Source organism: Scyliorhinus canicula, chromosome 10 (genome assembly GCF_902713615.1).
Source record: "Scyliorhinus canicula chromosome 10, sScyCan1.1, whole genome shotgun sequence".
Classification (NCBI taxonomy): Eukaryota; Metazoa; Chordata; class Chondrichthyes; order Carcharhiniformes; family Scyliorhinidae; genus Scyliorhinus; species Scyliorhinus canicula.
In genome coordinates this window covers 4,566,013-4,593,796 of record NC_052155.1, presented here as the reverse complement: position 1 = coordinate 4,593,796, position 27,784 = coordinate 4,566,013, and the positions used below count along the sequence as shown (strand labels likewise).

General features: G+C 49.9%; 1 protein-coding gene across 3 annotated transcripts in view; it reads left to right on the top strand.

The window, feature by feature from the left end:
* ankrd29 (ankyrin repeat domain 29) overlaps nt 1-27,784 on the top strand; it is a 132,354-nt gene that overhangs the window by 19,099 nt on the left and 85,471 nt on the right. For 2 of the 3 annotated variants that reach the window (XM_038808549.1, XM_038808547.1), the window contains exons 2-5: nt 14,270-14,410; nt 14,593-14,691; nt 19,183-19,281; nt 25,658-25,756. In XM_038808549.1, the coding sequence (XP_038664477.1) occupies nt 14,270-14,410; nt 14,593-14,691; nt 19,183-19,281; nt 25,658-25,756 (438 nt within the window). The remainder of the gene's footprint in view (nt 1-14,269; nt 14,411-14,592; nt 14,692-19,182; nt 19,282-25,657; nt 25,757-27,784) is intronic. The other variant, XM_038808548.1, reaches the window with a different exon arrangement.

The window sequence follows — 27,784 nt, the reverse complement described above, 5'->3', positions numbered from 1 at the left end:
ATTCCCCACTCCGCCAGCCAGGTTTCCCTGCGTGGCCTACTCCCACCGGCAGCGGCATTCCCCACTCCGCCAGCCACCATTTCCTCCATGGCATTCTCCCACCGGCAGCGGGATTCCCCACTCCGCCAGCCAGGTTTCCCTGCATGGCGTGCCCCCACCGGCAGCGGGATTCCCCACTCCGCCAGCCACGGTTTCCTGCGTGGCGTGCCCCCACCGGCAGCGGGATTCCCCACTCCGCCAGCCACGGTTTCCTGCGTGGCGTGCCCCCACCGGCAGCGGCATTCCCCACTCCGCCAGCCACCGTTTCCTCCATGGCATTCTCCCACCGGCAGCGGCATTCCCCACTCCGCCAGCCACCGTTTCCTCCATGGCATTCTCCCACCGGCAGCGGGATTCCCCACTCCGCCAGCCAGGTTTTCCTGCATGGCGTGCTCTCGCCGGCAGCGGGATTCCCCACTCCGCCAGCCAGGTTTCCCTGCATGGCGTGCCCCCACCGGCAGCGGGATTCCCCACTCCGCCAGCCAGGATTCCTGCGTGGCGTGCCCCCACCGGCAGCCGGATTCTCCTCCGCCAGCCAGGATTCCTGCGTGGCATTCTCCCACCGGCAGCGGGATTCTCCTCCGCCAGCCAGGTTTCCTGCGTGGCGTGCCACCACCGGCAGCGGGATTCCCCACTCCGCCAGCCAAGTTTCCTGCGTGGCATTCTCCCAACGGCAGCGGGATTCCCCACTCCGCCAGCCAGGATTCCTGCGTGGCGTTCTCCCGCCACGACACACCATCGGGAAACCCGCCGGCTTGGGTACGATGCCGAAAGATCGCAGGATCCCGCTAACGGAGAATGTTGCTGTATGTTTTCAAGAAGCAGTTAGATATGGCACTGGGGGTGAAGGGGAGCAAAGGATACGGGAGTGGGGGGAAGGTGGGATTAGGGTATTGGTTTGGATGATCATAATGAATGGCGGAGCGGGCTAGAAGGGCCGAATAGCCTCCTCCTTCTATTTTCTTCCATGTTTCAGTGAGACAGAACAGTGATGTAAACAGTGTTTGCGAGAGCAAAGCGGGAATATAAACAGCGGTGAGAGAGAGCGGGAACTTCCCAGAATCAGTGAGAGCAGAGCGGGAATATAAACAGCTGTGAGAGAGGGCGGGAACTTCCCAGAATCAGTGAGAGCAGAGCGGGAATATAAACAGCGGTGAGAGAGAGCGGGAACTTCCCAGAATCAGTGAGAGCAGAGCGGGAATATAAACAGCGGTGAGAGAGAGCAGGAACTTCCCAGAATCAGTGAGAACAGAGCGGGAATATAAACAGCGGTGAGAGAGATCGGGATCTTCCCAGAATCAGTGAGAACAGAGCGGGAATATAAACAGCGGTGAGAGATCAGGAACTTCCCAAAATTACTGACTGCAGAGCGGAGATATAAACAGCGGTGAGAGAGAGCAGGAACTTCCCAGAATCAGTGAGAACAGAGCGGGAATATAAACAGCGGTGAGAGAGAGCGGGAACTTCCCAGAATCAGTGAGAACAGAGCGGGAATATAAACAGCGGTGAGAGAGAGCGGGAACTTCCCAGAATCAGTGAGAGCAGAGCGGGAATATAAACAGCGGTGAGAGAGCGGGAACTTCCCAGAATCAGTGGGAACAGAGCGGGAATATAAACAGCGGTGAGAGAGAGCGGGAACTTCCCAGAATCAGTGAGAACAGAGCGGGAATATAAACAGCGGTGAGAGAGAGCGGGAACTTCCCAGAATCAGTGAGAACAGAGCGGGAATATAAACAGCGGTGAGAGAGAGCGGGAACTTCCCAGAATCAGTGAGAACAGAGCGGGAATATAAACAGCGGTGAGAGAGAGCGGGAACTTCCCAGAATCAGTGAGAACAGAGCGGGAATATAAACAGCGGTGAGAGAGAGCAGGAACTTCCCAGAATCAGTGAGAACAGAGCGGGAATATAAACAGCGGTGAGAGAGAGCGGGAACTTCCCAGAATCAGTGAGAACAGAGCGGGAATATAAACAGCGGTGAGAGAGAGCGGGAACTTCCCAGAATCAGTGAGAACAGAGCGGGAATATAAACAGCGGTGAGAGAGAGCGGGAACTTCCCAGAATCAGTGAGAACAGAGCGGGAATATAAACAGCGGTGAGAGAGAGCGGGAACTTCCCAGAATCAGTGAGAGCAGAGCGGGAATATAAACAGCGGTGAGAGAGAGCGGGAACTTCCCAGAATCAGTGAGAACAGAGCGGGAATATAAACAGCGGTGAGAGAGAGCGGGAACTTCCCAGAATCAGTGAGAACAGAGCGGGAATATAAACAGCGGTGAGAGAGAGCGGGAACTTCCCAGAATCAGTGAGACAGAGCGGGAATATAAACAGCGGTGAGAGAGAGCGGGAACTTCCCAGAATCAGTGAGAACAGAGCGGGAATATAAACAGCGGTGAGAGAGAGCGGGAACTTCCCAGAATCAGTGAGAACAGAGCGGGAATATAAACAGCGGTGAGAGAGAGCGGGAACTTCCCAGAATCAGTGAGAACAGAGCGGGAATATAAACAGCGGTGAGAGAGAGCGGGAACTTCCCAAAATTACTGACTGCAGAGCGGGGATACAAACAGCGGTGAGAGAGTGGGAACTTCCCAGAATCAGTGGGAACAGAGCGGGAATATAAACAGCGGTGAGAGAGAGCGGGAACTTCCCAGAATCAGTGGGAACAGAGCGGGAATATAAACAGCGGTGAGAGAGAGCGGGAACTTCCCAGAATCAGTGGAACAGAGCGGGAATATAAACAGCGGTGAGAGAGAGCGGGAACTTCCCAGAATCAGTGAGAACAGAGCGGGAATATAAACAGCGGTGAGAGAGCGGGAACTTCCCAGAATCAGTGAGAACAGAGCGGGAATATAAACAGCGGTGACAGAGAGCGGGAACTTCCCAGAATCAGTGAGAACAGAGCGGGAATATAAACAGCGGTGAGAGAGAGCGGGAACTTCCCAGAATCAGTGAGAACAGAGCGGGAATATAAACAGCGGTGAGAGAGCGGGAACTTCCCAGAATCAGTGAGAGCAGAGCGGGAATATAAACAGCGGTGAGAGAGAGCAGGAACTTCCCAGAATCAGTGAGAGCAGAGCGGGAATATAAACAGCGGTGAGAGAGAGCGGGAACTTCCCAGAATCAGTGAGAGCAGAGCGGGAATATAAACAGCGGTGAGAGAGAGCGGGAACTTCCCAGAATCAGTGAGAACAGAGCGGGAATATAAACAGCGGTGAGAGAGAGCGGGAACTTCCCAGAATCAGTGAGAAGCAGAGCGGGAATATAAACAGCGGTGAGAGAGAGCGGGAACTTCCCAGAATCAGTGAGAACAGAGCGGGAATATAAACAGCGGTGAGAGAGAGCGGGAACTTCCCAGAATCAGTGAGAACAGAGCGGGAATATAAACAGCGGTGAGAGAGAGCGGGAACTTCCCAGAATCAGTGGGAACAGAGCGGGAATATAAACAGCGGTGAGAGAGAGCGGGAACTTCCCAGAATCAGTGGGAACAGAGCGGGAATATAAACAGCGGTGAGAGAGAGCGGGATCTTCCTAGAATCAGTGGGAACAGAGCGGGAATATAAACAACGGTGAGAGAGAGCGGGAACTTCCCAGAATCAGTGAGAACAGAGCGGGAATATAAACAGCGGTGAGAGAGAGCGGGAACTTCCCAGAATCAGTGGGAACAGAGCCGGGAATATAAACAGCGGTGAGAGAGAGCGGGAACTTCCCAGAATCAGTGGGAACAGAGCGGGAATATAAACAGCGGTGAGAGAGAGCGGGAACTTCCCAGAATCAGTGGGAACAGAGCGGGAATATAAACAGCGGTGAGAGAGAGCGGGAACTTCCCAGAATCAGTGGGAACAGAGCGGGAATATAAACAGCGGTGAGAGAGAGCGGGAACTTCCCAGAATCAGTGAGAACAGAGCGGGAATATAAACAGCGGTGAGAGAGAGCGGGAACTTCCCAGAATCAGTGAGAGCAGAGCGGGAATATAAACAGCGGTGAGAGAGAGCGGGCATCTTCCCAGAATCAGTGGGAACAGAGCGGGAATATAAACAGCGGTGAGAGAGCAGGAACTTCCCAGAATCAGTGAGAGCAGAGCGGGAATATAAACAGCGGTGAGAGAGAGCGGGAACTTCCCAGAATCAGTGAGAACAGAGCGGGAATATAAACAGCGGTGAGAGAGAGCGGGAACTTCCCAGAATCAGTGAGAACAGAGCGGGAATATAAACAGCGGTGAGAGAGCGGGAACTTCCCAGAATCAGTGAGAACAGAGCGGGAATATAAACAGCGGTGAGAGAGCGGGAACTTCCCAGAATCAGTGAGAACAGAGCGGGAATATAAACAGCGGTGAGAGAGAGCGGGAACTTCCCAGAATCAGTGGGAACAGAGCGGGAATATAAACAGCGGTGAGAGATCGGGAACTTCCCAGAATCAGTGAGAACAGAGCGGGAATATAAACAGCGGTGAGAGAGAGCGGGAACTTCCCAGAATCAGTGAGAACAGAGCGGGAATATAAACAGCGGTGAGAGAGAGCGGGAACTTCCCAGAATCAGTGAGAACAGAGCGGGAATATAAACAGCGGTGAGAGAGCGGGAACTTCCCAGAATCAGTGAGAACAGAGCGGGAATATAAACAGCGGTGAGAGAGCGGGAACTTCCCAGAATCAGTGAGAACAGAGCGGGAATATAAACAGCGGTGAGAGAGAGCGGGAACTTCCCAGAATCAGTGGGAACAGAGCGGGAATATAAACAGCGGTGAGAGAGAGCGGGAACTTCCCAGAATCAGTGAGAGCAGAGCGGGAATATAAACAGCGGTGAGAGAGAGCGGGAACTTCCCAGAATCAGTGGAACAGAGCGGGAATATAAACAGCGGTGAGAGAGAGCGGGATCTTCCCAGAATCAGTGAGAACAGAGCGGGAATATAAACAGCGGTGAGAGAGAGCGGGAACTTCCCAGAATCAGTGAGAACAGAGCGGGAATATAAACAGCGGTGAGAGAGAGCGGGAACTTCCCAGAATCAGTGAGAGCAGAGCGGGAATATAAACAGCGGTGAGAGATCAGGAACTTCCCAGAATCAGTGAGAGCAGAGCGGGAATATAAACAGCGGTGAGAGAGAGCGGGAACTTCCCAGAATCAGTGGGAACAGAGCGGGAATATAAACAGCGGTGAGAGAGAGCGGGAACTTCCCAGAATCAGTGAGAGCAGAGCGGGAATATAAACAGCGGTGAGAGAGAGCGGGAACTTCCCAGAATCAGTGAGAACAGAGCGGGAATATAAACAGCGGTGAGAGAGATCGGGAACTTCCCAGAATCAGTGAGAACAGAGCGGGAATATAAACAGCGGTGAGAGAGAGCGGGAACTTCCCAGAATTACTGACTGCAGAGCGGGAATATAAACAGCGGTGAGAGAGAGCGGGAACTTCCCAGAATCTGTGAGAGCAGAGCGGGAATATAAACAGCCGTGAGAGAGCCGGAACTTCCCAGAATCAGTGAGAACAGAGCGGGAATATAAACAGCGGTGAGAGAGAGCGGGAACTTCCCAGAATCAGTGAGAACAGAGCGGGAATATAAACAGCGGTGAGAGAGAGCGGGAACTTCCCAGAATCAGTGAGAACAGAGCGGGAATATAAACAGCGGTGAGAGAGAGCGGGAACTTCCCAGAATCAGTGGGAACAGAGCGGGAATATAAACAGCGGTGAGAGAGAGCGGGAACTTCCCAGAATCAGTGAGAGCAGAGCGGGAATATAAACAGCGGTGAGAGATCGGGAACTTCCCAGAATCAGTGAGAACAGAGCGGGAATATAAACAGCGGTGAGAGAGAGCGGGAACTTCCCAGAATCAGTGAGAACAGAGCGGGAATATAAACAGCGGTGAGAGAGAGCGGGAACTTCCCAGAATCAGTGAGAACAGAGCGGGAATATAAACAGCGGTGAGAGAGAGCGGGAACTTCCCAGAATCAGTGAGAGCAGAGCGGGAATATAAACAGCGGTGAGAGAGAGCGGGAACTTCCCAGAATCAGTGGGAACAGAGCGGGAATATAAACAGCGGTGAGAGAGAGCGGGAACTTCCCAGAATCAGTGAGAACAGAGCGGGAATATAAACAGCGGTGAGAGATCAGGAACTTCCCAGAATCAGTGAGAACAGAGCGGGAATATAAACAGCGGTGAGAGAGAGCGGGAACTTCCCAGAATCAGTGAGAACAGAGCGGGAATATAAACAGCGGTGAGAGAGCCGGAACTTCCCAGAATCAGTGAGAACAGAGCGGGAATATAAACAGCGGTGAGAGAGAGCGGGAACTTCCCAGAATCAGTGGGAACTGAGCAGGAATATAAACAGCGGTGAGAGAGAGCGGGAACTTCCCAGAATCAGTGAGAACAGAGTGGGAATATAAACAGCGGTGAGAGAGAGCGGGAACTTCCCAGAATCAGTGAGAGCAGAGCGGGAATATAAACAGCGGTGAGAGAGAGCGGGAACTTCCCAGAATCAGTGAGAACAGAGCGGGAATATAAACAGCGGTGAGAGAGAGCGGGAACTTCCCAGAATCAGTGAGAACAGAGCGGGAATATAAACAGCGGTGAGAGAGAGCGGGATCTTCCCAGAATCAGTGAGAGCAGAGCGGGAATATAAACAGCGGTGAGAGAGAGCGGGATCTTCCCAGAATCAGTGAGAACAGAGCGGGAATATAAACAGCGGTGAGAGAGCGGGAACCTCCCAGAATCAGTGAGAGCAGAGCGGGAATATAAAGAGCGGTGAGAGAGAGCAGGAACTTCCCAGAATCAGTGAGAGCAGAGCGGGAATATAAAGAGCGGTGAGAGAGAGCAGGAACTTCCCAGAATCAGTGAGAGCAGAGCGGGAATATAAACAGCGGTGAGAGAGAGCGGGAACTTCCCAGAATCAGTGAGAGCAGAGCGGGAATATAAAACAGCGGTGAGAGAGAGCGGGAACTTCCCAGAATCAGTGAGAGCAGAGCGGGAATATAAACAGCGGTGAGAGGGAGCCGGACCTTCCCAGAATCAGTGAGAACAGAGCGGGAATATAAACAGCGGTGAGAGAGAGCGGGAACTTCCCAGAATCAGTGGGAACAGAGCGGGAATATAAACAGCGGTGAGAGAGAGCGGGAACTTCCCAGAATCAGTGGGAACAGAGCGGGAATATAAACAGCGGTGAGAGAGAGCGGGAACTTCCCAGAATCAGTGAGAGCAGAGCGGGAATATAAACAGCGGTGAGAGAGAGCGGGAACTTCCCAGAATCAGTGAGAACAGAGCGGGAATATAAACAGCGGTGAGAGAGAGCAGGAACCTCCCAGAATCAGTGGGAACAGAGCGGGAATATAAACAGCGGTGTGAGAGATCGGGAATCTTCCCAGAATCAGTGAGAACAGAGCGGGAATATAAACAGCGGTGAGAGAGCGGGAACTTCCCAGAATCAGTGAGAGCAGAGCGGGAATATAAACAGCGGTGAGAGAGAGCGGGAACTTCCCAGAATCAGTGAGAACAGAGCGGGAATATAAACAGCGGTGAGAGAGCGGGAACTTCCCAGAATCAGTGAGAGCAGAGCGGGAATATAAACAGCGGTGAGAGAGAGCGGGAACTTCCCAGAATCAGTGAGAACAGAGCGGGAATATAAACAGCGGTGAGAGAGAGCGGGAACTTCCCAGAATCAGTGAGAACAGAGCGGGAATATAAACAGCGGTGAGAGAGAGCGGGAACTTCCCAGAATCAGTGAGAACAGAGCGGGAATATAAACAGCGGTGAGAGAGAGCGGGAACTTCCCAGAATCAGTGAGAACAGAGCGGGAATATAAACAGCGGTGAGAGAGAGCGGGACCTTCCCAGAATCAGTGGGAACAGAGCGGGAATATAAACAGCGGTGAGAGAGACTGCACCAAGGCTCGGTGTTCAAGCTTGGGAGTTTGGATTGGTTATTTGGAAGGACGGTAGAAAGAGGGAAAATTGACCATGGATATCTAAGGAAATAAGGGAGAGTATCAAATTGAAGGAAAAAGCATACAAAGTGGCAAAGATTAGTGGGTGACTGGAGGATTGGGAAATCTTCAGGGGGCAACAGAAAGCTGTTTGGGTCGGTCTTCACAGTGGAAGACACAAATAACATGTCAGCGACTGATAGAAATGAGGCTATGACAGGTGAGGACCTTGAGAGGATTGTTATCACTAAGGAGGTAGTGATGGGCAAGCTAATGGGGCTAAAGGTAGACAAGTCTCCTGGCCCTGATGGAATACATCCCAGAATACTAAAAGAGATGGCTAGGGAAATTGCAAATGCACTCGTGATAATTTACCGAAATTCACTAGACTCTGGGGTGGGCCCGGTGGATTGGAAATTAGCAAACGTGACACCACTGTTTAAAAAAGAAGGTAGGCAGAAAGCGGGTAATTATAGGCCAGTGAGTTTAACTTCAGTAGTGGAGAAGATGCTGGAATCGATCATCAAGAAAGAAATAGCGAGGCATCTGGCTGGAAATTGTCCCATTGGGCAGACGCAGCATGGGTTCATAAAGGGCAGGTCGTGCCTAACTAATTTAGTGGAATTTTTTGAGGACATTACCAGTGCAATAGATAACGGGGAGCCAATGGATGTGGTATATCTGGATTTCCAGAAAGCCTTTGACAAGGCGCCATACAAGAGGCTGCTGCATAAGATAGAGATGCATGGCATTAAGGGTAAAGTAGTAGCATGGACAGAGGATTGGTTAATTAATAGAAAGCAGAGAGTGGGGATTAATGGGTGTTTCTCTGGTTGGCAATCAGTAGCTAGTGGCGTCCCTCAGGGATCAGTGTTGGGCCCACAATTGTTCGCAATTTACATAGATGATTTGGAGATGGGGACCAAGGGCAATGTGTCCAAGTTTGCAGACGACACTAAGGTGAGTGGTAAAGCAAAAAGTGCAGAGGATACTGGAAGTCTGCAGAGTGATTTGGATAGGTTAAGTGAATGGGATAGGGTCTGGCAGATGGAATACAATGTTGACAAATGTTAGGTTATCCATTTTGGTAGGAATAACAGCAAAAGGGATTATTCTTTAAATTATAAAATATTAAAACATGCTGCTGTGCAGAGGGACCTGGTTATGCTAATGCAAGAGTCATAAAAAGCATTTTTACTGGGATGTTGCCTGGTATGCTGGTTTACAGGTGCAACAGGTGTTTCAGAAGGCAAATGGAGTTTTGTCCTTCATTGCTAGAGGGATGGAGTTTAAGACTAGGGAGGTTATGCCGCAATTGTATGAGGTGTTAGTGAGGTCACACCTGGAGTATTGTGTTCAGTTTTGGTCTCCTTACCTGAGAAAGGACGTATTGGCGCTGGAGGGTGTGCAGAGGAGATTCACTAGGTTAATCCCAGAGTTGAGGGGGTTGGATTACGAGGAGAGGTTGAGTAGACTGGGACCGTACTCGTTGGAATTTAGAAGGATGAGGGGGGATCTTATAGAAACATATAAAATTATGAAGGGAATAGATAGGATAGATGTGGGCAGGTTGTTTCCACTGGCGGGTGAAAGCAGAACTAGGGGGCAAAGCCTCAAAATAAGGGGAAGTAGATTTAGGACTGAGTTTAGGAGGAACTTCTTCACCCAAAGGGTTGTGAATCTATGGAATTCCTTGCCCAGTGAAGCAGTTGAGGCTCCTTCATTAAATGTTTTAAATAGTTTTTTTGAAGAATAAAGGAATAAAAGGTTATGGTGTTCAGGCGGGAAAGTGGAGCTGAGTCCACAAAAGATTAGCCATGATCTAATTGAATGGCAGAGCAGGCTCGAAGGGCCAGATGGCCTACTCCTGCTACTAGTTCTTATGTTCTTACTTTAGGCCTTGTTAGGCCTCATTTGGAATATTGTGTACAATTCTGGTCGCCATACTACTAGAAGGATGTGGATGCTTTGGAGGGGGTACAGAAGCGGTTTACTGGGATGTTGCCTGGTATGATGGGCCATAGCTATGAGGAGAGGTTAGATAAACTCAGTCTGTTCTCACGGAGGTTGAGAGCAACCTAATAGAGATCTACAAGATTATGTGTGGCATGGATAGAGTGGCTAGTCCGATTCTCTTTCCTCGGGTCGGAGAGTCAAGTACTAGGGGACATAGGTTTAAAGTTTAGAACAGATGGCTAGGCATGTTTTTTACACAGAGGGTGGTAAATATATAGAACGCACTGCCTGGGGAAGTGGTGGGAGCAGGGAGCAGCATTTGGGAATGGAAGGATACGGACTCTGTAAGTGCAGACGGTTTTAGTTTAGGCAGGTACCATGGTTGGCACAGGCTTGGAGGGCCGAAGGGCCTGTTCCTGTGCTGCATTGTTCTTTGTTCTTCGTTACTCGATGATAGGAAAGGAGTCAGCTGCTTGGTGAGAATCTCGTAAGTTGGTAAGTTCTATTCATTCCCTACGGTTTAAAACATCTTGGTGGTTATTTAATAAAATATATAAAAAGAACAATAAGTAAATAATTTAATGAAGGATTTATTTGAACACATTAAGGATGGCAGGGCAGGTGAAGTATCAAGGCTGGGTGTTCCTGGATAACTTTGTGATCCGGGGCAAAGCTGTCTGCAGTAGATTGTTGCGGTTCGAGAAACCTTGGCTCAGAGTCATTAAGCTGGAGGCTGAGCTGCGGACACTGCGACACCTCAGGAAGGGACAGAATTATCGGGATGCTTTGTCCCAGGGGGCAGTCATATCCTTTAGCATAGGGTATTCTGGTTTAGAAAGTGATCAAGGACAGGGGTGTGTGACTGCAGTTGAGGCAGTAAAAGGGACCCAGAGCACTGGAGGGCTTGAGTGTCAGCCTCTGCAATTGTCCAACAGGTTTGAGGTTCCCTCAGCTTGTTTGGATGAGAGTGGGGGCTGCAGGGTTGGAGGAGTGGACTGGCTATTGCACCATGGTACAAGAATCCATTCAAGTAGGGGGAATCACATAAGAGTTTAGTGGTTGTCGGGGACACTATAGTGAGGAGGATTGACACTGATCTCTACAACAAAGAGCCGGAGTCCAGGAGACTGTGTTTCCTGCCCGATTCCAGGGTTCGGGAAATTTGCTCCAGGATGGAGATGAGCTTGCAGTGGGAGCGGGAGATCCTGTTGTCATGGTCCATGCCGGAACAAACGACATAGGTAGAATGAGGAAAGTGATTCTGCATGAAGAGTTTGAGGAACAAGGCACTAAATTAAATAACAGATTATTTAATTTAGATTATTTAATCCAAGATTATAATTTTTGGATATTACCTGAACCACATGAAGATTGGATTGGATACGTTAAATTAGAGAGATGAATACATGGCTCAAAGTCTGGTGTGGGAGAAGTGGGTTTTGGTTCTTGGGGCACTGGTATCAGTACTGGGGAAAGTGGGGGCTGTATCATTGAGATGGCCTGCATCTGAACTGTGCTGGGACCAGTGTGCTTGCAAACCACATAAAGGAAAAAGAGAGGGATTTATACGAAATTGGGGCGGGATGTTTCTGGAAAGGGGATACATAGGCTTTCAGAGCAAAAGGGTATGGCAGCGTTACAAGGCAGCTATTTAGGTGATGATACCCAGATTGTGATCAGATGTGGGGGCAGCAGTCAGACAGCACGTGGTCTTTCTCGGAAGCTCTTCAAAACAAAGCAGCAGCCTCTTTTTTAAAAACTGCAGTTAGAAAGAACACCTGCTCATAAGAGGAAGTACTTAAGAGTTAATGGACCCTAACAGGGCTATCTAAATAAACAAGGGTACCCTTCCTTTGAAATTGCCTGGAACTATCAATTAAGAGGCTTGTAAAAGGCAATGGACCATGAAATTGAATGTAAACAATGCAGTTCAAAGCTTTTTGGCTTCTAGTTTAGCTGGAGCATCCCAAGAGGCCGGTGAATCAGGCGTGGTGCCTGATAATTACATCCATATGAATGTAAATGCCTATTAGAAAGCTCTCGCCTGATGTGGGTGGGAACCTCATCAGGGCTGGCAGGAAACTGATTGGACTGGATAGGCAGGCAGAATTGCAACAGGGCATCAAACCCGTTTTTGGCCGTAACCACTGTGCTGTTGTGATACCCAGCTCTTGATGCTTTTCTGTGAATTTGGAGACTCAGTCTATCCACTGTTAGTACATAGGCTGCTGCCATTGTTTCCAAGTGCAAACAACTTATTTGCAGTGAAACAATCTGGCTTCCCTTTATCACAGAATTGTTACAGTGCAGAATGAGGCTATTTAGCCCATCGTGCCTGCACCGGATCACCAAAAAAGCATCTGACTTAGTGCCATCTACCTGCCTTTTCCCTGCACATTGTTTCTATTCAAATAATCATCTGAAACCTTTTTGAATGCCTCGATTGATCCTGCTTCCACCAAACCTCCAGGCAGTGCATTCCCGACTGGAACCACTCGCTGTGCGAAAAACATTTTACTCACATCACATTTGCTTCTTTTGCAAATCACTTTAAATCTGTGCCCTCCTGTTTATCTTTAACACTCAAACCACCCAGCCTTATTGTCAGACAGACTTCAGATGATCCCCTTCATTTTACCATCAATTAAAAACACGGGGCTGGATTCTCCACTGGAGGAGAAGCCAGCCCAAGGTCTGAAAACGTAACTATTTTATAAACCTCATAATCTATGAACAGCCCTGTCAAGGGAGAAAGGGGAGAATTGATAGTGTTGATGCAAAGGTATGAGAAATGTGATGGAGAATTTTACCTTGGCATTCTTGGTGACATTGGTAAATTTATATTGCCACCGCAGTGAGGTCCTGTTAAAAACGTTAATCACAATCCTGAGTGGTGAATTGCTTAGATACCTATTGACAGTTTCCCTGCCTCCCAAACAACATTCTGCCCGTAAAACCGCCTCCAGTGATTTATTTTCCTTATTGCCTCTTTGTCCTCCTTCAAAATGCTCCCTTTGGACAGCACAGTAGCATAGTGGTTGGCACAGTTGCTTCACAGCTCCAGGGTCTCAGGTTCGATTCACGGCTTGGGTCACTATCTGTGCGGAGTCTGCACGTTCTCCCCGTTTGTGCGTGGGTTTCCTCCGGGTGCTCCGGTTTCCTCCCACAGTCCAAAGATGTGCAGGTTAGGTGGATTGGCCATGCTAAATTTCCCTTAGTGTCCAAAAAGATTGGGTGGGGTTATGGGGTTCGGGTGGAGGTGTGGGCTTGGGTAGGGTGTTCTTTCCAAGGGCCAGTGCAGACTCGATGGACTGAATGGCCTACTTTTGCACTGTAAATTCTATGATTCTATGATAAACCTACCTCTTTCATCAAGCTTCTTGATGGTGGGTGTCGAGAACCAGGGGTCACAGTCTGAGAATAAGGGGTAGACCATTTAGGACAGAAATGAGGAGAAATTTCTTCACCCAGAGAGTGGTCGACCTGTGGAGTTCGTCACCACAGGAAGTAGTTGAGTCCAAAACATTGCATGGTTTCAAGAAGCAGTTAGATATAGCACTTAGGACGAAGAGGATCAAAGGATGTGGGGAAAAGCGGGATTAGACTATTGAGTTGGATGATCAGCAATGATCATAAAGAATGGCGGGGTGGGCTTGAAGGGCCGAATGGCCTCCTCCTGCTCCTATTTTTTCTATGTTTCTAAACATTTGATTACCTGTCCTGGCTCAAATTTTGCTTGATAACATTCTTGTGAAGAATCTTTGGCCATTATACGGTATTAAAAGGACTTTAGAAACTGTAATTTGTTGATGCTGCATTGTGTAATCGTCTCAGTGATTGAGGAAGCACCTTTTACTGAATGAAATGTCTGTCTCACCTGCCCTCTCAGGTGGACATAAAGCACTATTTTGAAAAAGAGCGAGGAAGATCTTTGGTGTCCTAGCCCAATATTTATCCCTCAATAAACATAATTAACACAGAGATTATCTGCTTATTCTTATATTGTTGTTTGTGGGAGCTTGCTTTGTGCAAATTGTCTGCCCCATTTCCAATATTTCAATAGTGACTATACTTCAAAAGTACTTCATTGTTGTGAAGTGCTTTGGGAGGTCCTGACGTTGTGACAGGTCCTCCTGGTCTTTCTGTTAAGGGATAGGCTCCTCGGTGGAGTACCAGGCATGTTATTAACCACAAACACATTTGGAATACAGAATCTTTGTCACAAATGATCTGAAGATGCAATAGTGTAAATTGACTTGCCATTTCCTCAGCTCCAACTCAAAACTGCAAAATGTTTAAGAACCATTTTAATTCACTTACGTGTTTTGATGATGATGTATTTCAGTACTGAAACTGAACTTGTATTTTTCTAACAGAGGGAAATGCCACTTGCAAATGCTGTATTCTGGACTGCACGAAAAGGAAACGTGACTCTCTTGAGGCTGCTTTTAAACAGTGGTCGAATGGATGCAGACTGCAGAGACAGTGTATGGTCAATGAATGCATGTCAACAGCAAGTATATCTCTTTCCCATAATCCATTGTGGGAGGGGTTACAGGAAAGCTTTCACTAGAAAACCATCTGTATTTTGCTAACTGCATGAATTGTCTGCTATTCCATCTGATTCATTGGTGATTTCAATAAATATCCCATCCAGCTACAAAATTCTTGATGATCATTAATGTTTTCTTATTGGCAGCTTGGGACCACTGCTCTGATGGTGGCTTCCTACTGCAATCATAAGGATTGTGTTCGGGAACTGATTCTGCAAGGAGCAAACATCAATATCCAAAGAGAGGTAATGCATAGCAAGTGTTACTGTAATGGGTGTATGTGAACTGGGGACTATTCACCCAGGAAACGTTCTGCAAGATGGAGGATGTGTCCAAATATAAATCATTAATTTGTTTTGTTGGGTTCAAAATGAGAAGACTGAGAGTTGACAATAGAAATATTCAAAATTATGAAGGGGTTTTGATAGGGTAGACGTGGATCAGTGGTTAGCACTGCTGCCTCACAGGTACATGGGTTTGATTCTGACATTGGGTCACTGTCTGTGTGGAGTTTGCACTTTCTCCCTGTGTCTGTGTGGGTTTCCTTCGGGTGCTCCGGTTTCCTCCCACAGTCCAAAGATGTGCAGGTTGGGTGGGGTTAAGGGCGGGGGAGTGGGTGTAGGTAGAGTGCTCTTTCAGAGGTTTGGTGCAGACTTGATGAGCCAAATGGCTTCTATCTGCACTGTGGGGATTCTGTGGACGTAGGGTAGATATTTCTTTGTTCTGGGGTGAATGAAAACTAGAGGCCATCAGTAGTCACAAATAAATCCAATGTGGAATTCAGGACAAACGTCTTTACCAAGAGAGTGATATGAATGTGATACTCCCTGCCACACGGAACGATTGAAGAAAATATATTAGATGCATTTAAAGGGAAGCTAGATAAGCACCCGCTAGATCCGTAACGTTAATGGGAGGTGGTGGCATAGTGGTAATGTCCCTGGACTAGCAATCCAGAGACCCAGACTGATGCTTTGAGAACATGGGTTCAAATCCCATCATGGCAAAATAAATTAATAACATTTGGAATTAAATGCTTCTCAATAATGGTAACCATGAAACAATCATTGATTATTGTAAAAGCCGATTTGGTTTGCTAATGTCCTTCAGGGAAGGAAATCTGCCAAAATTGGGAGAGCTGTCCCAAACTCTAGTCAAGCAACAGCCTGACATTGTCATACTCGTAGGATCATACCTCACAGGCAATGTCCCCGGTACCACCATCGTCATCCCACCAGCAGAACAATTACACCAGGGGTGGAGGTACAGTGATATACAAATGGGAAGGAGTTGCCCTGGGAGTCCTCAACATTGTCTCCTGTCACCTATGGAGTTTTATGGCATCAGGTTAAACATCGACAAGGAAACCCACTGCTGATTACCACCTACCTTCCCCATTCAGCTGATGAATCAGTACTCCACAATGTTGAACACCAACTGGAAGAAGCACCAAGTGTGGCAAGGGCGCAGCATGTACTCTGGATGGGACTTCAGTGTCCATCGCTACAACTGACCGGCTGGCTGAGTGGTAACGGACATGGCTGCTAGGCTGGGTCTTCAGCAAGTGGTGAGGGAACCAACAAGAGGGAAAAATTGACTTGGACTTGTCCTCACCAATCCACCTGCTGCAGATGTATCTGTGCACGTCAGTATTGATAGGAATAGCCATTGCATAATCTTTATGGAGACAAAGTCCTGCTTTCAGATTGAGGATAGTCTCCAGCGTGTTGTGTAGCTCTGGAACTAGGCTAAATGGGATACATTTCAAACAGATCTAGGAGCTCAAAACTGAGCATCCAACAGGCACTGTGGGCCATCAGCAGCAGCAGAATTGTATTCAAACAAAATGTATAACCTCATGGCCCATATAATCCCCTCTCTACCATTACCACCATTAGGACCAGGATGGGAGGAGGGCACTGTCTCTCTCTAGTTTCACTACTCCACAGGTCACACATATATTTAAATATTTCTCAAGCGAGCTCTGCAGCCAAATCTGCACGATACCCATTAATTTCAGAATGACCACTCACTGCCCAAGTTTCTTCAATAAACACCAAAATTATTAATTTATTATAAAACCTGACTTGTCCAGTAGAAAGGCAAAGCTTATTAACACAGTATCAAATTTGAAAATATAATAATAAATGCTGGCCTAACTAGCGATGCCCACAACCCAAGAATGAATGAAAAAACACACACTAGCAAAATACAATCAAACAGAGGAATTCTGAACGCCTTCCAGTGACAGGCGTGTGCTGAGCGGACGCACAACAGGTGTCACTCCTCCTGGGAACCTGTAATTAGGCACTTTTAGTTCAAACATAGACCGCTAAATCCAGGCATGGAAAGGTTGGTGGCAATACAAGTGACGCTAAAGGGGGAAGGTCGAAGACTAAGAGAACTGAGCGTGCCACCAAAACCTCCACATTCTGGGCCTACCAGAGGGTATCGCGGGCAGAAACCTATCGGAGTACATGGCACAGATGCTGGGCCAACTTGTTGGGAGTCCATCACCACAAAACTGCATTGGTACCAAGACTGGGAGAGGATCCTGAATTGGGCAAGGCACATATGGTCCTGTAAGTGGGAGGGACACTCAATCCGTGTGTATCAGGACACTGGGATAGATTTGGCCTAGAGACATGGGGAGAATGTAAAGCCTCCATACAGTCACCCGAGGCTGGAATTGAACTTGGGTCCCTGGAGCTGTGAGGCAGCAGTGCTAACCACTGTGCTACCGTGCCAGCCATTTACATTTACAAACATGGTGATCGTAATTATTAGACAGCCAAGGGTCAAAGAATTTGGGTATTTTATAAGAATTATTGGTTCATAGAATTTACAGTGCAGAAGGAGGCCATTCGGCCCATCGAGTCTGCACCGGCTCTTGGAAAGAGCACCCTACCCAAGCCCACACCACCCTAGCCGCATAACCGAGTAACCCCACTCAACCAACACTAAGGGCAATTTATCATGGCCAATCCACCTAACCTGCACATCTTTGGACTGTGGGAGGAAACCGGAGCACCCGGAGGAAACCCACACAGACACGGGGAGAACGTGCAGACTCCGCACAGACAGTGACCCAAGCCGGGAATCGAACCTGGGATCCTGGAGCTGTGAAGCAATTATGCTAACCACTACGCTAGCGTGCTGCCCTTGTTAATTCACTTGTGTTGTGACTCCAGGCATGTGAGGCAGGAATTGACCGCACACTAGCCCAGGGTGCCATGTGAGGCTGGAATTGACCATGCACTAGCCCAGGGTGCCATGTGAGGCAGGAATTGACCGCGCACTAGCCCAGGGTGCCATGTGAGGCAGGAATTGACCGCGCACTAGCCCAGGGTGCCATGTGAGGCAGGAATTGACCGCGCACTAGCCCAGGGTGCCATGTGAGGCAGGAATTGACCGCGCACTAGCCCAGGGTGCCATGTGAGGCAGGAATTGACCGCGCACTAGCCCAGGGTGCCATGTGAGGCAGGAATTGACCGCGCACTAGCCCAGGGTGCCATGTGAGGCAGGAATTGACCGCACACTAGCCCAGGGTGCCATGTGAGGCAGGAATTGACCGCGCACTAGCCCAGGGTGCCATGTGAGGCAGGAATTGACCGCGCACTAGCCCAGGGTGCTATAACACTTATTAAGGGGCTTCCCCACCGAACACTGGGACAGCTCCAGTGGCCTTGAGCTACATACCGGAAAATGATAATGGCTGCTCACCTCCTCAGTCCTCCTCAGTCCTCCTCAGTCCTCCTCAGTCCTCCTCAGCAGCCATTGAGCAGCCTGATGCTTTTAAAAAGGAGTACTAAATGCGCCCGCATGATTTCACGCTGGGGAACCGGTTCACTCCCAAGAAGCCGTTACATTTGACTTGAATCTCGCTAAGGAGATGGAATTTAATGCAAATTGGGGTCAATGGTAGACTCACCATATTTGGGCAAGACCTGGAACTCACCTTTGGGAGCAGGCCGACTGGATGACAAACTGAATTGAGCCTGGCGTGAATCTCGATTTTGGCTTTTCCCACTGCTTAACCAGCACTTCCAGATCCGTGCCAGGCACAATCAGATGGTTAAGTCGTGCCAATGATCTCCCTTTGACAAAGCCATGCGGGCTATCCTTGATTAATCCTTGCCTCTCCAAGTGGAGATTAATTCTGTCCCTCAGAATTTTTTCCAGTCGTTTCCCTATTACTGAAGTTAAACTCACTGGCGTCTAATTTCCTGGTTTGTCCCTACTTCCCTTCTTGAATAATGGCACCACATCAATTATTCTCAGTCCTCTGGCTCCTCTCCTGTGGCCAGAGAAGATTTAAAAATGTTTCTCAGAGCCGCTGCCTCCCACATTCTCCTCCCTTGCCTCCCACAGCAACTTGGGATACATCTCATCTGGATCCAGGGATTTATCCACTTCTAGGCATTTTAAAACTGTTAATTACCCCCCCCCCCCCCCCCCCCACCTCTCAATGTTAAGTCATTCAAGTAAATCACAATGCACCACCCTGATTTCTATGCCAACATCATCGTTCTCCTTAGTGAACACTCAATGAGAAAAGTACTCATTTAAAACCTCATCTGTCAGTGTGGGAAGAAAGAAACGTTAACAATTAGGGAGAACAACAACAATTCAAACCGATTGAAATCATTACAATTAACTTAATTAAAGCCTGATAAAAGATTGAGAGTGGTAGCCGTTTTTTGCTGAGTGAATTAATGTGTTTTCTTTATCTCCAGTCAGGTGCTACAGCGTTATACTTTGCTGCCCAACAGGGAAATGATGCAGTTGTGAAATTTCTTTTGGAGTATGGGGCTTCCACTGAATTATCAACTAAAGTAAGAGAATTAAAGACTCAGATGGAAACTGTAGTGATATATCTCACATAACTGGAAGTCATCGATGATTGCCACCTTGATTTATACCTGTGTTATCATTTCAATTGTTGAAGATGCAATTTATCCAAAAGTTAGAAAGGAAGTAAAACACACAACTGTTTGTTTCAGAGTAAAGCTTCCAACTGCTGTGCTTTGTATATGTGCACAAATCCTGAAGGTTGAGAAAGACGTAAGGCTTACAGGATCCTGGGCTTTTTAAGTTGAGGCACATTATAACTTTATAAGTTGAGGATACAAAAGCAAGTAAATTATGATGAATATTTCGAAAACACTGGTTTTGCAACATCTGGAGCATTGTGTTTAATTCGCTTTAGGAAAGTTTTGAAGATATTGGAAAGCGTGCAGAAATGATTTACAAGAATGGTTGTGGGATGAAAGACTTCAAGGTCGAATGGGAACTGTTTTTCTTGGAGAAGAGAAGGTTGAGAGGAGATTGGATAGAGGTGTTCAAAATCATGAGGGGTATCCGGACAGATAGATAGGGAAAAACGTTGGTGGAAGGGTCAAGAACCAGTGGACATTAGTTTGAAGTGTTTGCCAAAAGAACTAGAGGTAACATAGGGAAAAGAATTTTATGTGGCGATGCGGTTAGGATCTGCATTGCATGAAGGAATTGGGTGGGGGGAAGGGGGGGGGGTGGAAATTCACTTGTGCTTTTTCAAAGGGAATTGGATAACTATCTGAAGAGAAGGAAAATGCTGGACTGTGAGAAAAAGGGAGTGTGAGTGGTACTAGCTGAAGTGACAATGGCTGTTCTGACATCATAATAATAATAATCTTTATTATTGTCACAAGTAGGCTTACATTAACACTGCAATGAAGTTACTGTGAAAATCCCCTAGTCGCCACACTCCGGTGCCTGTTCGGGTACTGTGGTAATCACCACTGTTGTGTATATTAGGAGATGTGCGGTAAGACCCTGTACTACAGGTACGGGGGTAGTCCCTGCCTGCTGGCTCCGCCCAGTAGGCGGAGTATAAATATGTGTGCTCTCCATACAGCAGCCATTTTGCCAGCTGCTGTCGGAGGCCACATATCTTAGAGTAATAAAGCCTCAGTTGTATTCAACTCTCATCTCTGTGCAATTGATTGTGCATCAATTTATTACTCTAAGATTTTCAGAAGATGGACCTCCGTATCAAACCGGATTGCCTGCAGCTGGATCCGCAATCAAGCGATTCCAAAAAGGACTTAGAGGGGCTGGTTTAGCACACGGGGCTAAATTGCTGGCTTTTAAAGCAGGCCAGCAGCACGGTTCGATTCCCGTACCAGCCTCCCCAGACAGGCGCTGGAATGTGGCGACTAGGGGCTTTTCACAGTAACTTCATTGAAGCCTACTTGTGACAATAAGTGATTTTCATTTCATTTCAATTCAACATTGGCTAGCTTGTTTCGAAGCTTACATCAGGTCTGCACCAGACCCAATTCCGGAAGCTCAGAAGATCCAGATACTCTACTCGTGGCTGAGCTCCAACGTTTTTCCTCTTATCCAGGACGCGCCGACCTACGATGAAGCCATGGCGCTACTGAAAGAGAATTACGGCCAGCGGACGAACACGCTCTTTGCCAAACACGTACTCTCTACTCGCAGGCAACTCCCCAGTGCATCCGGAGAAGATTTCTGGCTTTAATTCCCCTGGTCAGAGACTGTGACTGTCAGGCCGTCACGCTGGTCAGAGACTGTGACTGTCAGGCCGTCACGCTGGTCAGAGACTGTGACTGTCCGGCCGTCACGCTGGTCAGAGACTGTGACTGTCCGGCCGTCACGGCCACGGAACATTCGAACCTCCTCATGTGGGCGCTTTCGTTACGGGGATAGGGTCAGACCTCATATGCCAGCGACTTTTAGAGGGGGCCACGCTGACGTTGAAAAAAAACAAAAAGCTGGCGCTATCGATGACGGTCGCCTCGCGCAATCTTCAGGCCGACGCCCCCAGCCCCGCAGCCCACCCCTCCAACGCATCATGGACCCCACAGTCGGCCGCCCAACGGGGACCCCACTCAGCCAACCCTACGCCTGTGCCACGCGCCAGCCAGCCAACCCCGGGGGCCCCCGATGTTACTTCTGCGGGCAACAGAAACCCCCCACCACCTCTGCCCGGCCCACAGCGCCCTTTGCAAGGCCTGCGGCAAAAAGGGGCACTTCGCCGCGGTGTGCCAGGCCCGCACAGTCGCCGCTATCATCCCGACTCCCCTCGCGTGCGGACAGTGGGCGCCGCCATCTTCCCCTCCTCGGACCACGTGCGGCCAGTGGGCGCCGCCATCTTCCCCTCCTCGGACCACGTGCGGCCAGTGGGCGCCGCCATCTTCCCCTCCTCGGACCACGTGCGGCCCATGGGCGCCGCCATCTTGTCCACCTCAAGATCATCAGGCGCCACCATCTTGTCTTCCCCATGGCACATGGGCGCCACCATCGTTCCAGGACCTGTGGCCCCCCCCCCCCCCCCCCCCGGGGACCCCATCGATCGACACCAGCGACGACCAGCCGCGACTCGCCTCGGTCACGATTGACCAGTCTCGCCCGCACAATCTAGCCACCGCCTCAACAAGCATGATGATCGATGGGCACGAGACCTCTTGTCTGCTGGACTCCGGGAGAACCAAAAGCTTCATCCATCCAGATACAGTAAGGCGCTGCTCCCTCACGGTACACCCCGTCAATCAGAGAACCTCCCTGGCCTCCGGATCCCACTCCGTGGCGATCCGGGGATACTGTATAGCCACGCTCACGGTCCAGGGCGTAGAATTCAGCGGCTTCCGCCTCTACGTTCTCCCCAACCTCTGCGCTGCCCTGCTACTCGGCCTGTACTTCCAGTGTAACCTCCAGAGCCTAACACTGAAATTCGGTGGGCACCTACCCCCCTTACTGTGTGCGGCCTCGCGACCCTAAAGGTCGACCCACCTTCCCTATTTGCAAACCTAACCCCGGATTGCAAACCCGTCAACACCAGGAGCAGGCGGTACAGCACCCAGGACAGGACCTTCATCAGGTCCGAGGTCCAGCGGCTGCTTCGGGAAGGCATCATGCAGGCCAGCAACAGCCCCTGGAGAGCCCAAGTGGTAGTGGTGAAACCAGACCATCAATCGGTACACGCAGCTCGACGCGTACCCCCTCCCATGCATATCTGACATAGTTAACCAGATTGCACAGTACCGGGTCTTCTCAACTGTAGACCTAAAATCCGCCTACCACCAGCTCCCCATCCGTAAGGCGGACCGTCCATACACTGCCTTCAAGGCAGATGGCCGCCTCTACCACTTTCTTAGGGTTCCTTTCGGCATCGCCAACGGGGTCTCGGTCTTCCAAAGGGAGATGGACCGAATGGTCGACCGGTACAGGCTGCGGGCCACTTTCACGTACCTAGATAATGTCACCATCTGTGGCAACGATCAGCAGGACCACGATGCCAACCGTGCCAAATTTCTCCACACCGCCTCTCTCCTAAACCTCACCTATAACAAGGGGAAGTGCGCATTTAGAACAAACCGCTGAGCCATCCTCAGCTATGTGGTCCAGAACGAAGTTCTGGGGCCCGATCCCGACTGCATGCGCCCCGTCATGGAGCTCCCCCTCCCCCACTGCCCCAAGGCTCTCAAATGCTGCCTGGGGTTCTTTTCTTACTACGCCCAGTGGGTCCCAAACTATGCGGACAAGACCCGCCCACTCATACAGTCCACCTTTTTTCCCCTGACGGCCGAGGCTCAACAGCCCGTCAACCGTATTAGAGCCAATATCGCCAAGGCCGCGATGCACGCAGTTGACGAGATGTTGCCCTTTCAAGTCGCCACGCTCAATCAGGCAGGCAGGCCCGTGGCATTCTTTTCCCACACCCTTCATGCCTCTGAAATTCGGCACTCCTCCATCGAAAAAGAGGCCCAAGCCATCGTTGAAGCTGTGCGGCACTGGAGGCATTACCTGGCCGGCAGGAGATTCACTCTCCTCACTGACCAATGGTCGGTAGCCTTTATGTTTAATAACACACAGCGGGGCAAGATCAAAAACGATAAAATCTTGAGGTGGAGGATCGAGCTCTCCACCTACAACTACGAGATTTTGTATCAACCGGGGAAGCTCAATGAGCCCCCGGACGCTCTATCCCGAGGTACATGTGCCAGCGTACAAGTACACCGACTCCGGATCCTGCACGAAAACCTTTGTCATGTGGGAGTCACACGGTTGTAATGCTTCATAAAAGCCCAAAATCTGCCCTACTCCTTCGAGGAAGTCAGGGCCATCACCAGAAACTGCCAGGACTGTGCGGAGTGTAAACCGCACTTCGACCAGCCGGTCCCCGCACGCGCCTGGTGAAGGCCTCCCGCCCCTTTGAACGCCTCAGCGTGGATTTCAAAGGGCCCCTCCCCTCCACTGACCGTAACACGTACTTCCTCAGTGTGGTCGATGAATACTCCAGGTTCCCCTTCGCCGTCCCATGCCCCGACATGACGTCTGCCACCGTCATCAAGGCCCTCAACACAATCTTCGCTCTGTTCGGCTTCCCCGCCTACATCCACAGCGACTGGGAATCCTCATTCATGAGTGATGAGCTGCGTCAGTTCCTGCTCAGCAGGGGTATCGCCTCCAGCAGGACGACCAGCTATAACCCCCAGGGAAACGGGCAGGTGGAGAGGGAGAACGGGACAGTCTGGAGGGCCGTCCAGCTGGCCCTACGGTCCAGAAATCTCCCGGCCTCCCGCTGGCAGGAGGTCCTTCCCGATGCACTGCACTCCATTTGGTCGCTCCTATGCACTGCGACTAATGACACACCCCATGAACGTCTCTTTGCCTTCCCCAGGAAGTCCACATCCAGGGTGTCACTCCCGACTTGGCTCGCAGCTCCAGGACCCGTAATCCTCCGTAAGCACGTCCGACTCCACAAAGCGGACCCATTGGTTGAAACGGTGCGGTTACTCCATGCTAACCCCTAGTACGCCTACGTGGCATACCCCAACGGCCGCCAGGATACTGTCTCCCTCAGGGACCTGGCACCAGCAGGTTCCCCACACACACACACACCTCCGGCCCGGTGCCACCCTCCCCTCCGCCCGCGCATCCAGCAGCAACCCCCCCCAGGACCATCCGTCCGCAATCCCCCCCAGGACCATCCGTCCTTCCCCTGCCCATGCCCGAAGATGAAGAGGATTTCGGCATGCTCCCGGAGTCACCGAGGATCAGACCACCACCGGAATCGCCGCCACCACTGCGTCGCTCCCAACGTCACATCAAGGCCCCGGACCGGCTAAACCTGTAATTGGTTTGGGACTGATAAAGCACCTTGAACTGGACTTCAAAAAAGCTTTTGCCTCTGTACATTAAACTTGCTCTGTATATAGTTCTCCGCCACCCCCACCGGACTCAATTTTAACAGGGGGTGAATGTGGTAATCACCACTGTTGTGTATATTAGGAGGTGTGTGGTAAGACCCTGTACAACAGGTACGGGGGTAGTCCCTGCCTGCTGGCTCTGCCCAGTAGGCGGAGTATAAATATGGGTACTCCCCATACAGCAGCCATTTCACCAGCTGCTGTAGGAGGCCACACATTTTAGAGTAACAAAGCCTCAGTTGTATTCAACTCTCGTCTTTGTGTAATTTATCATGCATCAGGTACACAGAGGGAGAATTCAGAATGCCCAATTCACATAAAAAGCACGTCTTTCGGCACTTGTGGGAAGAAACTGGAGCATCCGGAGGAAACCCACGCAGACACGGGGAGAACGTGCAGACTCCGCACAGACAGTGACCTAAGCCGGGAATCGAAGCTGGGTCCCTGGTGCTGTGAAGCAACAGTGCTAACCACTGTGCTCCCGTGCAAGATGCATTTGCACCAAGGAGTTCCAGTAACATTGAAATTAATGGGGGTCAGGGAAATATTTCCAGTGGTTGGAGTCGTACCTAGCACAAATACAGACAGAAGCCAATAATCTCGACCCAAGACATTGCTGCAAATGTTCTTCAGGAAGTGTCCTTGGCCCAACTAACCAGCTGGATCACCAGTCACCTTCCCTTGGTCTCTGTTTTAATTGCTCTCTGTGGTCCTGTGTTAGAAAGAAGATTAGCTTGTTCCAAGTCATGATCATGATCCTGTGGCCCTCTGTTGGTAGTAGATGCCAGGTCAGGATAGAATCATGTTTGGCAATAATGCCGATAGTAATCATGCAGCATATTTTCATTTATTGACAAAATTTACATGTGAAGAATGAATAAGGTTCTAGAACATGACCAGGCGGGTTCTAAAAAATAAGCCTTCAGGAAATAAAAGCATGTGAGAAAATTACAGGTAAAATAAAATAAATTCTCCATCTTTTCTTTCTGCATAGGATGGTGCTACTCCCCTTTCGATTGCCAGTCAGTATGGGCATATCAATGTGGTGGAGACATTACTCAATAGAAGATGCAATGTTAACATTCAGCTGAAGGTAAGAACTTGGTGTGACAGAGGGACACTACCGTTTGGCATTTGAAAATATCACCTGAGTCCTTTTGAAAATTTTCTCATGGGATGTGGGCAGCCGTGGCTAGACCAATATTTATTACCCCTCCTTAATTAGCATTGAGAATGTGGTGGGGAATTGCCTACTTGAAATACTACAGTCTACCCAGTTTAGGCGCTGTTTGAAAGTGAGTTCTAGGATTGGTCAACAGTGACAGAACTGGGGTGGCATGGTGGCAAGGGCCCACGTTCGGCCCCTGGTCACTGCCCGTGTGGAGTTTGCACATTCTCTCCATCTCTGCATGGGTCTCACTCCCACAATGTGCAGGGCAGGTGGATTGGCAACAATAAATTGACCCTTAATTGGCAAAAAAAGGAATTGGGTACTTTAAATAGATTTTTTAAAAACAGAGACAGACAGTGATGTACAGTAAGAAGTCTTACAACACCAGGTTAAAGTCCAACAGGTTTGTTTCAAACACTAGCTTTCGGAGCACTGCTCCTTCCTCAGGTGAATGAAGAGGTGGGTTCCAGAAACATCTATATAGACAAATTCAAAGATGCAAGACAAAGATGCGAGCATTTGCAGGTAATTGAGTCTTTACAGATCCAGAGATAGGGGTAACCCCAGGTTAAAGCGGTGTGAATTGTCTCAAGCCAGGACAGGGGCCCACCGATCTGCAGGCAGGCCTGTGCCATGGGGGCACTCTTTCCCTCTGCGCTGGCCTGTGTAAGGCTCTGCCATGGCCGGCGTGGAGAAGAAACCCCCTGCGCATGCGCAGGAAACACGCTGGCAGTCCTGCGCATGCGCCAACTCGCGAGGGCCAGCGGAGGCCCTTTGGCGGTTGGCACGGCGCCTACCCCTCCAGCGCCAGCCTAGCCCCCAGATGTGCGGAGGATTCCGCAACTTCCGGGCAGCCTGACGCCGGAGTGGTTCACGCCGCTCTTTGCCGTCGGTATGGGCCGCCCCGCCGATTCCGGGAGAATCCCGGCCAAGCTTACTTGCTAACCTCTGGATGCCTTTTTAAGACAGCTTGGAGAGAGAGAGATCCCGTCAGGAAACAACCTGCAGATTCTTGCCTGTGTCATACTGCTACTCAACCTGACAGTCTTTGGTAGAATATACTGTTCAGCTGGCTAAAAAACTGACCAAACGCAAAACTGACTGCTTCAGACTTGGCTCCTCCCATTAATTACTTCATCTTTATCCCACTCAAGTACTATGACCTAATTACTTAAGCTGAAACACAATGGGCTATATTCTCCGCCACGCGACATCAGTAGCAGAGTTCCCGAATAGGCGGAGAATCCAGCCTCGGGGATAAAATGGGTTCAGTGCCGGGTGTCGAACTGTTTCCAATGCTCCGGTCCCCCACTGGCTTTGGGATTGATGTTTACATCCCGCAACAGCAGGGGAATGCAAATGGATCTTAATGATTAACTGGTTGAGCACAATATTCTGCAGGCCCTCATTATTCTCTGGCCTCTGGGCCAGGAATCACGTGGGTGAGAATTGGTGCAGGTCCAGACAAGCGTGGCCCTGACTGTCAGAGATCCCCGGCACCTTCCCCAGGACGTTGGGCTGGCTCTTGGGGGATAAGGGGTACCTGCTGAGGTTCCAATGCCTCAACTGCAGGTCACCCTCCCAGAGGGTCACCTGTTTTGTGGTGGTCTGCACTGCCCTCCACAACCTGGCACAGCAGTGAGGCGACGTGCTGGTGATGGAGGAAGAGGAACATGCGGCCTCGTCAGAATGAGCCGGACCAGGAGGGGCTGGAGGACGAGCATTGGAAAGATCCTCAGGAGCAGCCGGGGAATGGAAGACAGGCATCAGCAGTGAGGGTCCGGCCAGGGAGGCTCTCATCCTCACCTGCTTCTACATGGCTTCGTCTATCACAACACCCCCTCTCAAATTAGGTGGGAGGGTGAATTGTGACGAGGATGCAGGGATCCTACAGCAAGATCTGGACAGGCTGGGCGAGTGGGCAAATCAATGGCAGATGCAGTATAATTA